Below are 15,350 nucleotides of genomic sequence, written 5' to 3'. Positions count from 1 at the left end.
CTGTAGGGTCTTCCCTTTATTCCTTAGATTTTATTCTAATTTCTGTCCTGTGGTCAAGGGAGGATGCATAGCACTCCCTCCTTTAATTTTAATTTTTTCCCCATAACTCTGTGAGGAAGGATGGGCTGAAAAATAGTGCCTGTTCAAAGACATCCAGTAAGCTTCCATGGCTGAGAATGGATCTTGCCGTTACATCACACCAGCTTGCTAATGTTTAACAGGAGGTCCCAATCCTGTGCTTGTCACAGGGCCTGTGTGGAGCACCAATGAAGGTGTTAGGCTAGGAGTGAGGAGACCCAGGCTCTTGTCCACTCTCAGACATGAAAATTCATCAGGTAATCTTGGACTAATCACGCTGCCTTAGCCCAACATACCAGCTTGGTTGTTGTTGTGGGAAAAATAGGAGGAAGCATTACATATGACTCCTTGTGCTCGGCAATGAAAGGTAGGAGTTAAATCCAATACATAAAAAATAAATAAACAACGACTTTATTGTTAAAACATTCCAGATCTCTTCTCTGCCAAACACACTAAAAACAGACCTTGAATAAAAATAGTTCAAACAAAACTGCAAATGCTCAGAAAGCATCAGAGAGAGCAAACATGTCAGGCTGTAGCAGTGACATTCCCATGGAAGCATCAGACAAGAATTGATGAAGAACAGTTACACGCACACACAGGAACAGTACGCCCTCACCCCCACATCACAGCTATATTAAAAGAGGCATATAAACAGATGGTAACTCTGGGACAAGATACTCATACATTGCTATGCATTTCTGAAGAGCAGTGACAGATGGATAACAGAATATGTTTCTATTTGTGTGCCAAAGGCCACTTTATTGCACATGGATATCTCTCGCTAGATTTGGGCACAGGTCATAAGAGAGAGCTCATCATTACCTCCAGCCACAGTTGCTACAAAACAATAAGGAAAAAATGATTGAAAAGGATAGTCAGACTCACTATATGCAAATACGGTCACATTATGGATACCCCAAATTGCAGCTGATGGATCTTGAACATGATTTACTCAGAAGTAAGTCCTGTGTTTGATGGCAGTTACTTCTCAATAAGGGTACTTGGGATTTCAGCCTTATTCCACAACCTGTGTATGGAAATTCTCTTACACAGTAGATAGGATGTAGTTTCCAGAGCTCCCATTCAACCTACTACATATCCTGCCAAGACCCTTTCCTTATTCCCTTTAAAGGACCAATGGCCTGCTGTCCAAATAGCTGAAATCTGCATTGTTCTGCCAGGGTGTTAAGATGCTCAGTGGAAGCCTTTCTCTCAATACCTTCCATGTTATATTATGGATAAACAGGCAAGCAGGATTGTGCTGCCCTGATTTTGAAATGTAGGTCAAATAAAATACAAGAAGATGGTAATTCTGCTGACCGTCCTTTCCCTTTGAAATCTAATCAAAGCATTATATAAGAATAGAAGTGGACAATCGTTCATTCACTTGAAAGTTGTGATGGGTGGATATAGCCATGAAATGTGTGTCAGTGGGATGAGACTTTTTTTCTTTTCTCCTGGGTTTTGGAAATTGGGGTGGGGTGGAATGTTTCTTGGTCTTTAAAGGTATCTTAAGTTTGTTTTAAGGTACCTTACCTGTTTTAAGGTAAGGTATGTAAAAGGTGAAAGGTCCCCTGTGCAAGCACCGAGTCATGTCTGACCCTTTGGGGGGATGCCACTTTCGTGATGTTTTCTTGGCAGACTAGAGCAGGGTGGTTTGCCATTGCCTTTCCCATCCGTCACCTTCCCCAGCAAGCTGGGGACTCATTTTACCAACCTTGGAAGGATGGGAGGCTGAGTTGACCTGAACCGGCTACCCGAGAATCCAGCTTCCGCTGGGATCAAACTCGGGTCGTGGGGAGAGTTTCAGTTGCAATGCTGCCGCCTACCTTTCTGCACCACACAAGGCTCAAGGTAAGGTATACCCTACATTTTTTGTGTGCTTCCAGTTATAAACTGGTAGGAAATATGGCTGCCAAGTTTTGGCTGTTATGGACAGGGGACTTTCAGGACCAAAAAAAGAACGTTCAGTGGCTGCATGTAGAATTGATTTTCAGGTTATCTATCCTTCCTACAAACAGGAATTGTTTTTATTCTTTTTTTCTAACTGATATATTTATTTAATGCTGAGGAATGTTATATTTCTTGTCGTTTTATCTGCGTTATATTGTGTTTGACCTGTTTATATCACCCTGGAATCCATTGTGAATGAACAACATTTATAAGAATAAATCAAATCAATAAGCTCATTCTTATTTGATAGATTCCCATCAAACTATTTCTGAATATTAAGTGCAGACTTTTTACAGTTACAAAAAGGTATGGAATTTGGTATATTTTTATTGGTCCCAAATAATAGAAGCACACATCAATCTATAATCAAAGATGCAAGGTGATTCTTCTCAGTTAACCTATGCTTATATAAGACCTCTGAAGATTCTCTTGAATGCCAGTCATAAGACTATATATTTAAAATAAATAATACACTTTTTCCTACATTTCATGTACTCTTGGCTGTTCTGGAATGAAACAATTGATGCTGACTTCATCTCTCTCTACGTTTGTTCATGGTCATTATCGTTTCTCTCTCACGTTCACACTGTCCTGGCACTGCAGAAGTTAGTGTTATAGACTCCTTTTTCTCTTTGCACATACAAGAAATTGATTGATTGATTGATTGATTATGTGCAGTCATGTTGGTGTTGACTCTTAGTGACTACACAGATAGATTTTCTTCATGACGATCTGTCCCTATCATGGTCCTTCAGGTTTTCTAATGGAGTACCCATTACCACTGTGACCGAGTCCATCTACCTTGCTATTGGTCATCTCTTTCCTTCCACCTTTCCCAGCAGGAGAACCTTCTCCAGAGAGCTGTGTCTGAAGTACATATATGTAAGAAAATTTATCACCTGCCAAGGGGAAGAGGAACAATAGTTGTGTAAGAATCATGTTCTTATAAACAAAGGGTCGCTTTCCAAAATATTGACCAGATATGTCGTCAGATCATCTCCAGATGCTGTCTTTGGCAGAGGACTTATGATAAAGTCCTATCAAAAGGTGCTGCCAAACCATCCCCAGATGTTACTGTTTATGCTCCATGTCTCTTAAGAGAAGTATTAAAAAGTGGCAAATGCTCCAGAGAGTTGGAATCTCAATGTAGACCCAAAGTCCTGGGAGGCTCCTGCACAAAGAGCAGCTTCAGGGGGTTCGTCTGCTGCTCTTCTTGGGATTCCTGGCATGCTAAAGGGATGAAGGTTGGTATATCTTTCTCTGTTAACTCTCTGAATATTTATTCAATAAAATCCTCTTTGGCATTTTACCCTGGTTTAAACCTATTGCCTTTGAATTCTAAGGAATCTTATTGGCTCCCAACTAGCCATGGGGTTGCCAACACACAGACTCTGTAACTACCAGTTTGCTTCTCATCTTGCATAATTACTTTTGAAAGGAAGTTATTCTACCTTGTTCTCCACTTTTCCTATCTCCACATTTATTCTCCTTGAAATCTAATACTTTATTGCTATAAACATTCTACCAGATGCCCTTTCTGTCTTCCTTTCTTCATTATTTCCTCCTGTTTTCTTAGTGATAGACATTAACCTCATCTGACTTTCCTTCCATATTAGAAGAAAGCTTTTTAAAAAGCCTCTAGCAAATCCTGAGCTATAACTTGCTGAACAAGTGAAAAATATCTCCCTCATTTCACAAATCTCATAAAATCCCTTAATGTTTGCCATCTCTCTCTCTCTCTTTCATGCACATACACCCCTTGTTGTCTGCTCATGATAGTACTGCTTTTGTCATTTTGTCATTTGACCTATCCTGCAGACATCTTTGGTCTGGTGGTTCTCTTTCTTAGCAACCTGTTCCGTGGAAATTGATCGTTAGCCTCCATTCTGCTTGTCCGGGACTCCCTATTATCTGTCTGATCCATCCTCCAATCTTAGTTGGGAGAAACGTGTTATTTCTCCAGTATTACTGTTTCATTTATGATGAGAAAAACTTCCAAGACTTGTCCATCCTTGCCTTGCTCTCCCTAAGGAAGCATTTTTTCCTCTATTGTTATTCTTACCCTTACAAGTGTTAGTCTGGCTCCTTGCCCATCAATAATTAGTTCTTTGATAAGTAACATCTTGCAATGAATCTGGAAAATTACTAAGCAGGTTCTCTTCTAGCTTCCTCTGATGGGATTTTTCTCACTGGCCACCCCTTAGTGGGCTCCTTGAATGTAATCTTGCTTATTTCACTGTTTGTTCTCTTTATTTCAGGATTATTCTCAGAAGGCCAAACTCCCCTATTGACAGAAATCTAGGGCAATATGCAGGCATACTCACAGAAACATCAGATAATTAATTTATTCAGAAAACATGATTTTAGATCAAATAAACCAGTTGCTTTATTTGATCAAGGTTAAAATAAGATGTTATAATTTCTGGTAAGCCTTAATGGACATTCTGCTAAGACCAGGAATGAAAAGATGATGCTTTATGGATTTGTCTATAGATAAGAGATAGGATATGGGATGAAAAAATCATTGGTTATAAACTAAGAGGGGGTGAAGAGTTACAAAAATTGTTTATACTTGTTCTGATGAAGGTTGGAAGTCACTTCTTTATATATTTCTTTTCTCTTTCTTTACTATAGTCTTACTTTTCTTTCTTTTTTCTTTCCATTTTCTACTTTTTTTCTTCTCCTTTGCACTTTGCACTCTTTCTTTCTATCCTTCTTTCTTTCTTTTAGCTTGTATTAGATTTTACTATTGTAGTAAAAATTCTTAATATATATATATATATATACATACATACATACAGTACGTAAAAGAAAACTTGATTTTAGGAAATGAGAATTTCAAAAATACCTATTTCTTACAGGCTTGTCACTGTCAGAGTCTCATGCAACTCAGCTTTCCAAGCTTGTGTTTCATAGGTAATTAAATGTATCACACATTGCTTTTGTTCCAGAGCTAATAAAATGTACAACAACAGCTGTTTGTTGGAGGCAGTCTTGAACTGGTAACAGACCTAATGACTTCAGATATGGGTGATATCCAATTAAGTCCTCCTGCTAAGGGAACTGCTTTCCTCAGTTGAGTGGGAAGGGGGTGGGATATCACAATCAGCTGCCAAGATTGAGGGGTTCTTTAGAGCAGATGGTGGGACAGAAGCTATGGAAGATAGAATATTGTTTACATGATTTTGGAGTCCATCCAGCCCTTCTAGATTACACCTTCCTAGATTTCTTTTAAGGATGTGAAATTTATTTACTTGGTTTGATGGGTATTATGTCAATCACTATAGGTCAAATTTCAATTGTAAAATAACAGGCTGATAATGAATACAATTTATTGTAGCATAAGTAATTTTGCATGTGAAAATAGTGGCCTTGCACAGGTTTTTGTGTGAAGCGACTAACTAAATGACATAATTTGTCACATTTCCACAATGATGTCACAACATGCATGATATAATTGTGGCTTGCAGCAGATGCCTATGTGAGGCTGATACTTCTAAAAGCTTCAAAAGGATAATATTGACAGCTACACTTGTTCTTGTCCTGTCCATAATGCTCACCTTTAATAGACTTCTGAAGAATGTATTTTAACATAGTTTCCTTGCTGAGTGCTAGATCTGAGGTGTCAATAAATTACAAAAGGCTACACTGTAATTCAAAGTAGGTTAGAAGAAGGATAGCTAGACATCATTGCTTACCCCAACACAATGGTGTACCAGCTCAGAATGAATTGTAAATAAGGAGCTTCTCAGTTCATCTCAAATTTTCAACAAAGAAGTTTGCTAGGGTGCACTGGCCAGCTCTGTAAGTGTGTGTGAGTAGACACCAACAGAAACCTCATCTACATCCAAGTTAAAGCCACCACTATAAAATACCCTACCATCAAACTGTTTTGTTCTCCAGAGGAGCAGCCACCAAGGCAGCAAGGGTAAGATACGACCTCTCATCTCATGTATGCTGACAGGAAGCATTATAATTTGGTGAATAGTGGGCTTATATAAAAGAGTACATGATGCTCAGTGTTAACGTCTAATCCTGTATTTGTTACTTTACAGTTACATGAGGATAGATGTTTATTTTCTGAGTTTATTTTCTATCAGTCAATTTTCTGAATTTTGCTCATGGATTTCTCAGCACTCTTTGGGATGAAAGCAAAGCAGCAGTACTGTAAAAACCTATAGTCCCAAAAGTCATCAGTGCTTAATGTCTCAAATGTTAACATGGAGTGGAAGCAAATGAACTAGCCATTAGACTGCTATAGTGTCAAAAGACCTATGGGCTCCAGGTTTTATTAGGGAGAGAAAGATAGAGATAAAGATAAATCTTCATTGCCAGATTACTTGCTTGCTGAGTTTGTTCTTTTATATTCTCATCAGGTGGCTTTTTTTTCTGTTTTTGCTGAGCATATATCCTGCAGCTATTCCATAGCCTTTTTTTAACATTAGTAAATTCAGAAAAATCATAAAGGTCATTCTTGACAGAACTTAGCTTCTGCTAAAATGAAAAAGGAAGACATTCCCAGTAATGTTAGAAAATGTCACATATAACATTTTCATGGATTGTAAGGGTTGGAAGAGACCTTGGAGATCACCCAGTCTACTCGTGTCTTATAATTGCATTCTGCATACATATACTGTACACAGTTTATACATGACTGAGCTGAACTTAGAAGGGAAATGATCCACCATTCAGGAAAACTGTCAAGGGCTCTATCTTAGCTCAGAAAAATATTAATGGAATGGAAAATACTAATGGAATTGAGAGAATTGGAAGAGATCCTTGAGTAATTTGTTCATTTAACAATTCTGAATTGAAAATGTAAAGACAACTAAGGAACTTCAGGGCAAAAAAAAAAAACTGATCGTAAAATTTTAATGAATGTGAAATCTAGATCCCGTATAATTTTAAAAATTTATTCTCAAGGGCTATGTTGTTAAGTATTCTGGGAGTTTAGTCCAGCACTTTCGACAGTTTTGAAGAGAATTTACCAACATGGCCTAATCAAGAGTACTGATGAAATTGACTGAAGTGGGGGGAATTTCCTGTGACACAGACTGGTGACCTAATATTGAAAAAAGAAAGGTGAAAGGTCCCCTGTTCAAGCACCAAGTCACATCTGAACCTTTGGGGGGATGCGGCTTTTGCGACGTCTTCTTGGCAGACTATAGTAGGGTGGTTTGCCACTGCCTTCCCCAGTTGTCACCTTCCCCAGCAAGCTGGGTACCCCTTTTACCAACCTTGGCAGGATGGAAGGCTGAGTCGACCTGAGCCGGCTACCCGAGAGAGAATCCAGCTTCCGCTGGGATCAAACTCGGGTCGTGGGGAGAGGTTCAGCTGCAATACTGCCACCTACTATTCTGCGCCACACAAGGCTCACCTGATTATATATTAGAAAGGGGAACATGACATGACAGCACAGTTGTTTGGAATGTCCTGAACCGGATTAATATATGGTAAATTTGGTCTAGCTCTTGCAAATTGGTTGTTAAATTCCTCCTCTTCCTCTGAGGAGGCCCAGCAGGCACAAGTCGAATGGATAGCTTATGTTCTTTACTAACAGGCTAGATTGCTTGTCTCTGTATTCTCTGCTCGCTGCCTGAACTCTCACTACTTGCATTCTGGTACTTCCCCCCAGCTGCCTGCACTGGTTGTCCCCACTGGTACACATATGTTGCTGCAGCTTGGGAATGAGGCTGTCCTCTTCCTCACTAGGCAGAATATTTAACCTGGAGAACTGGTAAGTTGCTGGAAGACCGGAGAAGAGCAAACATTGTGACCGAATAGAGAATTGATACCATCTCCATCCTGTCACATGATCTCCCAGACATATAGACTATAATTGCAGCTAATAACCAGAGCCTAGAAATTAGCTGGGGGGGGGGGGGAATAAGGGTTTTTTTCCCCCATGCACAAAATTTCATGTAGGAAGGAGAAATTGAAATGGACCAAGTAGTTGATAGGGAAAGAGTTGTTTTGGGACTCAAAAGAAGAAGCACAAAAGAAAAAAGTGGCTAATGGGAAAAGAATAGAATTAGGCAGCTTCAGACTGTGAAAGAGATGCAGGTTTCTGGGTTATTCAAGATTACCAAAGATGAGTTGGCACAGAGGCTGCGATGCTGGGAAGAAGATGATGTGGCATAGATCAGTCCACCCAGTGCAGATGCCCAGAGAGGGAGAAGAGAAGGACCTTGCTAGCCTAGAGAGATTGCCACTATGTTTTAGAGTTGATTAGCTTATTGTGGAATTTAGTAATAACTACACAGTTAACAATACCTTAAGATATCCTAAGATAGACAGTAGAACAGTGTTTCTAAACCTTGTCAACTTTAAGCATGGCTGGCTGGGGAATTCTGGGAGTTGAAGTCCAGTCATCTTAAAGCTGCTGAGGTTAAGAACCCTGAAGTTGAAGAAGTGTTATTGCTGAAGATAGGAGACAGTTGGAATGGTAAAGCAAATAGACCACAAATCAATTTTCTGCGCTCCACTTTTTTCTGAAGACAGAAGCGGGGGGTGGGGGGAATCCATGGTATGCTTTAGCTGAATGTTACTTACCATAGTTAGTCTTGCATGTCTAAAAGAGAAACTAAACCTTGTCTAGCTTTCAAATGTTATGAATAAAGAAGAGAATTGACCTCATTGATAAGAAAGTCCTGGCAGGCTACATCTTGTCTGATCAATCCAAAGAACCCCCTCACAGACATAGTCCCAGTACTCAAAAAAGAGAAGAGAGGATCTTGGAAACTATACACAAGTTAATTTAACATCTGTCCTGAGCATGGCGCTTGTCAAATAGCATGTCAGCAGCATGTCTATGACACTTATAAAAGAATGCTGATTATTAGAAGCCAGAGAGTGTTTATAAAGAACAAGTCATGTCTGACTAAACTTATTTTTTTTTCTAATGACATAGTGATTAGTTTGGTAGACTAAGGGAATGTTGTAGATATAGGTTACTTTGTAGTAAACAAAGCATTTGACAAAGTTTGTCAAGATATTCTTGTGAACAAGATGTATAAATGCAGACTAAATAGTACTGCAATCTAGTAGATTTGGAACTGGTTGAAGCCTCCTGCATCAAAACTGCTCTTAGATAGTTCTGCATCGTCCTAGAAGGAAGGAAAGTGGGATTACTCCAAGGTGCCATCTTCAGCCCACTGTTATTCAACATCAATGACCTAAAGGATGGGGTGCTTCTTAGGTTTTCAAGGAACACTAAGATAGGGGATTAGCTAATACCTTGGAGCAACAAGTCACAATTCAAATTACTTTGCTAGCCTTGAGCATTGGGCCATCTCCAACAGTTGTTGTTGTTCATCTGTGACAAGTGTGAAGAATCAGGTGCAAAAGTACATTGGTGCAGTGGTGGTACTGCATGTGAAAAGGATCTAGGCACACTAGCAGGCAACCAACTGAAGTCAGACAGGTAATGTCATGCAGCAGCTAAAAAGGCCAGGGAACTAAGTCCAGATCACAGGAGGCAATAGATCCATTGCACTCTACTGATTCATCTGCACTTGGAGTACTGTGTCTAGTTCTTGGTACCATATTTATTTCAGAGACATGAAGAAGTTGGTTCACAGAAGAGTTACCTCCATGTGAGGGGGCTGGATATCAGGCTGTCAACTGAATTTTTTAAAAAGCTGTGGGTGTTTAGCTTCAAAACAGAAGACTAAGGGAAGATATGGTGGCAGTTTTCAAATATCTAAAAGGTTGCTACATGCAAGAAAGGGCAGTTCTGTTCTCTGTTGAAATTGAGAGCAAAATAAAGTGGAGTCCTTGGTGCTCTCTGAGCCTTGTTTTCTTGCATACGTTTCATTGCCAGACTAGGCAACATCTTCAGTGCGAACAGCTTCAGTAGTCTGGCAATGAAATGTCTGCAAGAAGACAACAAGGCTCAGAGAGCCCCAAGGACTCCACAGTTCAACCCTGAGCTACAAATATTCGCTTCAGTTGGTAGCAAAATAAAGATTGGAGGATTGAAATGAAAAGGAAGTTCAAACCAAATGTTTGGATTAATTTCTTGACACTAAGAGCTGTTGAGCAGTGGAACACACTATGTAGAACCTCATTGGAGGTGTTCAGCTAAATACTAGAGAGATACCATTTGGGGAGGGCTTAGTGGATTTCTGCCCTGAGCAGGGAGATTGGATTTGGTGATCCTTAAGATCTCTTCCAACTCATACATTCTATGATAAAATGGGATATAACCATTTCCAAACCATCTTGTATTCTGGCAGGAAAGAAGAGCTATAAACAAAATGTTGATAAAATAATAAATAAGCATGCAGTTTTCACACTTCTGTATTCATCTGAAACCCAACAGTTATATGCATAAATAATTTAACATGGAATAATCAAGCCACTGTGTTAATTTATTAAAACATTTAAATCCTCTCCTTCCCTCCAGTTTTTGATCAATGATTGCTAAGATGCCAAAGAACATACTGTATGTGAAAACATCATTATTCTTTCAAATAAAGATAAGTGCAAGTAAATTTGGATATATAGAATGGAAAGATGATATGATGGCAAATAATCTAGACTGGAAATATGTGCATTGTTGCTTGGCAGAAAATGTCCTCTCTCTTTGTTAGAATTCTTGTCCTAAATTTATAGCAGGGATACAGTATTACTATCCTGGAATAGAAGGCTACCATTATTACTTTTGTTTAATGAGCTTGCAGAAGAAATGATCTTAAACATGGAGCTCATCCGTAATGGTGCATATCACAATCTTGTAGTGAGGCCTGGCTATAAGGTTATTGTGAGGCTGAATTTGTGTGATGCTGTATTCACAGCACCGCTAACGATATAGAGTGGCAAATAAGATAAAACATCTACTAACTATTTGTTTTATGTTCTCTTCTAGGATAGTTTTCCAGCTCGATTTGGAGGAATTCATTTTGTCAATCAGCCATGGTACATTCATGCCCTTTATACAGTTATACGTCCATTTTTAAAGGAAAAGACAAGGAAGAGGGTAATCATATTCTTCTGTGTTTCCATCATATTTTATAATTTTCTGAAAGGACTGATAGCCTTGAAAACTAAAGAACAAGTACATGCTTCCAATGTCTTGTTTTGTCACTTTTTTAATTATACACATAAGGCAGATAAAACATTAATAACTAACAAATTTTAGAACACAGCTAAAGGACAAAAGAAATGGATTTTCAACTCATTGTTTCTTGAACAGCACAAGCCAGTCCCCTTTATTAAAACACCATTAAACCCACACACAGAGAGACGTGCATACAGTCTCCCAAAAACCATGCTGCTCACTACAGTCTCAAGGTGTCTTTTTTTCAGCTGCAGCCAAATTTCAAAAGCAACTTGAAATGGAGAATTTAATAGGCTTGCTCTTTGGAGGAATAGTACCAAATTCTGCTATAGAAGCTGAAGGCAGTTGTTAAGTTCTTCAGTTTTTCAACTGCTTCTCTTTGTGACCCAATGGACACCATTCAACCAGGATCGTCTTGTCAGTAACTTCTTTGAATTCTTGTAGGCTGCTGTTTCTGTCATCAGTGATATTATCTAGCCACCTTGTCTTCCATCAGTCTCTTTTCCAATTGTTGCTCTGTATGCCATTCTGTTACTTCCTGATCATTATACACATTCTTCAATAGGCAGAGGGGGTGGCCTGGTATACACTTGCTTTTAAAGGCTGTCCACAATTCGTTGTGGTCTACCTAGTCAAAATCTTTGAATAATTAATAAAGCATAAAAAGTCATATTTTTGGATCTTTTTTGTCTTTTCATTATCCATTGGATTATGGGCAGCTGAAGGCTTCAGATCAAAATGAGGAGAGGTGCATTGTGCCATTGGGCCTCAAGCTTTGCCCCTGTTGGATATGCATGCAATTTCATGATGCACCACAAATGGGGTGGAGCTTGCATTATGCCAATGCAATACTGTTTTCATCGTTCTGACCTTCTTGTGACTGCATTGTGACCTTGGTTGACCCTGGCTCTTCTGAATCATTGCACAAGCCTCTTTACAAATACAAGGTAGTAATCCATGAAGACCTTACGGATGCATAAAAAGAGTTCCTAGATAGCAGCCACAAGTTAGGTGCATGCCATTTTCCCCTTTGAGCATCAGGCACCCTGACATGTCATAGCACAAAGTAGCCTTGAATGTTCCCCATAATTTGCCTCATGCTCCAATCTTGTCCTTTGAGAAGGATGTGCTTAGAGCTTTTTTGGATTATAGAACAGGATTCATGTTCATTGGATCCCAAATGCTGTTTGGAAGTAGAAACATGAATAATCCTAAAGCAGCATCTTTAGGTAACCAATTGAATGTTATGTATCTTCTGGAACATTTGGAAAATCTTCTGTGGTAAAGACTATCTAACCATACCTGTGAGCTATCCAGCTTTTCAGATAGCCATATTTATTATTACAGGTTCTGATAATTTTACAATGTATTTTATACCTCTTTTCCCTAGATATTTCTCCATGGAAACAACCTCAACAGCCTGCACCAGTTGATTCATCCTGAAATTCTCCCTTCTGAATTTGGAGGAATGCTTCCACCTTATGACATGGGCACGTGGGCAAGAACACTGCTAGATCACGAGTATGATGATGACAGTGAATACAGTGTGGACTCTTATAACACTTCTGCAAAAGAAGTGGAAAAGGACCTCTCACCCAAATCCATGAAGAGGTGAGTTAATGATGCCTTCTGAAGCAGGTCAAATGCTTGCTCTTAAGTACTGATGCCTTTCTTACATCATGGGGCCATTCCAGGAAATTGGGGATGAGAAACTAAGTTCATATTCAGGATCAGATTCCTCACATGGCAATCTGGAATCCCTTCTCTCCTCCTTGAATGCCAACTTCTGGTATTCCTTCCTTTGCTTGGAAGGCAGCTCAGCCCTCCTCCCACTCCCTCTCTACATGGAGCATGAAATAATTGCTCCCAGTCTTGTTCAGATCTGAACAATTGCTCCCAGTCCCTACTTATAAGAATGAAAACTCCCTTTCTCCATACAGAGGAAGGAAATAGAGCAGTGTTATGGTGTGATGATGCTCCCTCTCTGGATATAGAGACACACTACTCTAGATATACCCTTATAATGCATCGATGCATGATTATGCTATGGGGACAGTCTTGTGCATAGTCAGAGGGAAGACCAACCAATTCACTTTACATCCTTCAGACAGTTCCACCAAAATAGAGAGTACTGGAAGAGAGAGGGAAAAAAACAACTTTTGCAAATTTGTGAGATCTGGGAAATTTACTGTACCTATACAAGCCACACTGAATGTTTTCCCTAGGATTAGGAACTAAGGAATGCCCATCTTGCTAAATTTATGCCCTCCAAGGCCTTGGGCTGAACACTCTCAACTGTCTGTCCTTGTTGCTTATCCTTTCCCTCCCCCCTCACCCCACCCCTCACCCCTTCATTGTGGATTATTATTCCCTTTGCATTTGCTGACACCCATCACTCATTTCTCACTTCATGATCTCTAGCCTCTGAATGTTGATGCCAGAGCATCCACCAGCTGGCTTCCCTCATTAGAACTCAGTTATCATTTATTTAGGCAGTGAAAATAAAACTGGTGGATGGAACCATTTAGCTTGAGGATGAGTTGGAGTGGGAAATCAGATGATTTTAAAGGTCGGCTTTGAAGCTGCGGGTTAGGTTGAAACCTGTGTAAATAGGCATGTTTTCTCATATATAGACAAGGTTTCCCTCACTTTACAGTAGGTGAATTCACTTTAGGCAAGGTTTTGAAGGAACATAACCCTAGCATAAAGCATAAAGCAAGGGAAGCCGATGCTTGGCATGCACAAGGGTATAGCGTGCATTCATCATACCAACTTACACCGCCTCTATGGACAAGTTTGCACCTCCCACACCCATTTATCCAGATGCTGCACAAATCTTTCAATAACAGGTTAGACAGTATTGCTGGGAAAGGCACTGCATATAGACCTGCACTCTTGTGCTGAGATCTGAATATAGAAGAGCCTTATGGTTCCACTGTGGTTGCAGTTTGTTGCTGAGCTGCTAAGCTGTGAAATATTCCAAGTTTGCTGAGCTGAGCTTTGCTGGAGGATGGCGTCCATGCCTAATTCTGCTTGAACTGCCCACTTCCCTCCAGGCAAGTGCTGCAACACCCTCATTTAGGCCTTACCTTGTAACAGAGCCCTTTGCAACTCTTTCTTATTCACATACAACTAGCTGGGGACTTTCCTTCATAAGAATGTCACTCTGTGCAGGCTGCCAATTGCCCAACTGTTTGATGGACCCCCCCAAAAAAACCCCTTTCAGATGGATGGTATAAAAGGCTGCTCCCTAACCAACCCTTGTCCATTCCTTTAAGGACTTTTAGTTGGAAACCTTCCTATGCACTTTGTTTTAGTTCATCAACCAGTCGTCCTAGCTATAATGAAGACTTTTGAATTAAGGACTCCAGGAAATGAAGAGCAGGGGCCATACAAAATACTGTAAGAGGCAGAAAAGTGCTCCCTAGCAACATGGAGTCAAACTTCATTTAGCCTTTACCTCCCCTGACAGCAAATCCAAGGTGTGAGGGAGGTAACTAGGAAGAAAATCACTCCCACTCATCTTGACATGGCAGCTTCAAAGTAAACCAGCTTTGCTTGCCTTTAAAAAAGAAGGTTGACATTTAGGTGGGGAAGGCATATCAGCAAAAGCCACAGTAGACTGAAAGGAGAGGCCTGCTGGCCAAATCTGACCTTTGGATCACTTTTCTCATCTCTGCTTTAAGAAACATGATTCTTTTCAAGAGGGACTTGCATCATCCATCATATTCCCTAAGCAGATTTTCTGGTTACAGACTTGCTTTTTTATAATGCGATGGAGCTTGCCTTTTTGTTGTTGTTAAAATAAGTCACAACAGGTCTTTGCTTAATATTTTTCTAGGTCTCAATCTGTTGTGGACCCTGGAGTGCTCAAGCGCATGGATAAAAACGAAGAAGAAAACATGCAGCCATTGCTTTCGCTTGACTAGCAGCCTGAGCATCAAATATGAATTAGGGTGGAATGTATTGCTTTGCAGAGCCATCCGCTGAGAAAGAATGTACAAGCTGGAATCCTATTTTTCATGTTAACGTAGCATATTGTAATGAGGCAGCAGGTTTTGCCAGGCATCCTAGCTACCACTGAGCTGGAAAACAGGGTGGGAGAAAAAGGTAACAGGAGAAAATATCAATAATATATTCTCTTAAGTGCCAACCTGTTTGTAAATAGTCTTTTCCTTCTTTCTGTATTTGTAAGTAATGATAGGAATATAGTACAGGAAAAAAAACATAGAGTGGCCATTAACGTGCCAGTGGA

At 39.8% G+C, this 15,350-nt stretch overlaps 1 protein-coding gene across 1 annotated transcript in view; it reads left to right on the top strand.

The window, feature by feature from the left end:
- The window catches only part of CLVS2 (clavesin 2), a 52,164-nt gene extending 37,140 nt beyond the window's left edge, over positions 1-15,024 (top strand). Inside the window, exons 3-5 of the mRNA XM_063290812.1 lie at positions 10,904-11,014; positions 12,486-12,706; positions 14,937-15,024. Coding sequence (XP_063146882.1) covers positions 10,904-11,014; positions 12,486-12,706; positions 14,937-15,024 — 420 coding nt within the window. The remainder of the gene's footprint in view (positions 1-10,903; positions 11,015-12,485; positions 12,707-14,936) is intronic.
- The last annotated feature ends 326 nt before the right edge of the window (positions 15,025-15,350 follow it).

The sequence above is a fragment of the Candoia aspera genome, chromosome 1, assembly GCF_035149785.1.
Source record: "Candoia aspera isolate rCanAsp1 chromosome 1, rCanAsp1.hap2, whole genome shotgun sequence".
Classification (NCBI taxonomy): Eukaryota; Metazoa; Chordata; class Lepidosauria; order Squamata; family Boidae; genus Candoia; species Candoia aspera.
Note: the sequence above shows the minus strand (reverse complement) of the source record. Positions and strands in the feature narration are given on the sequence as shown.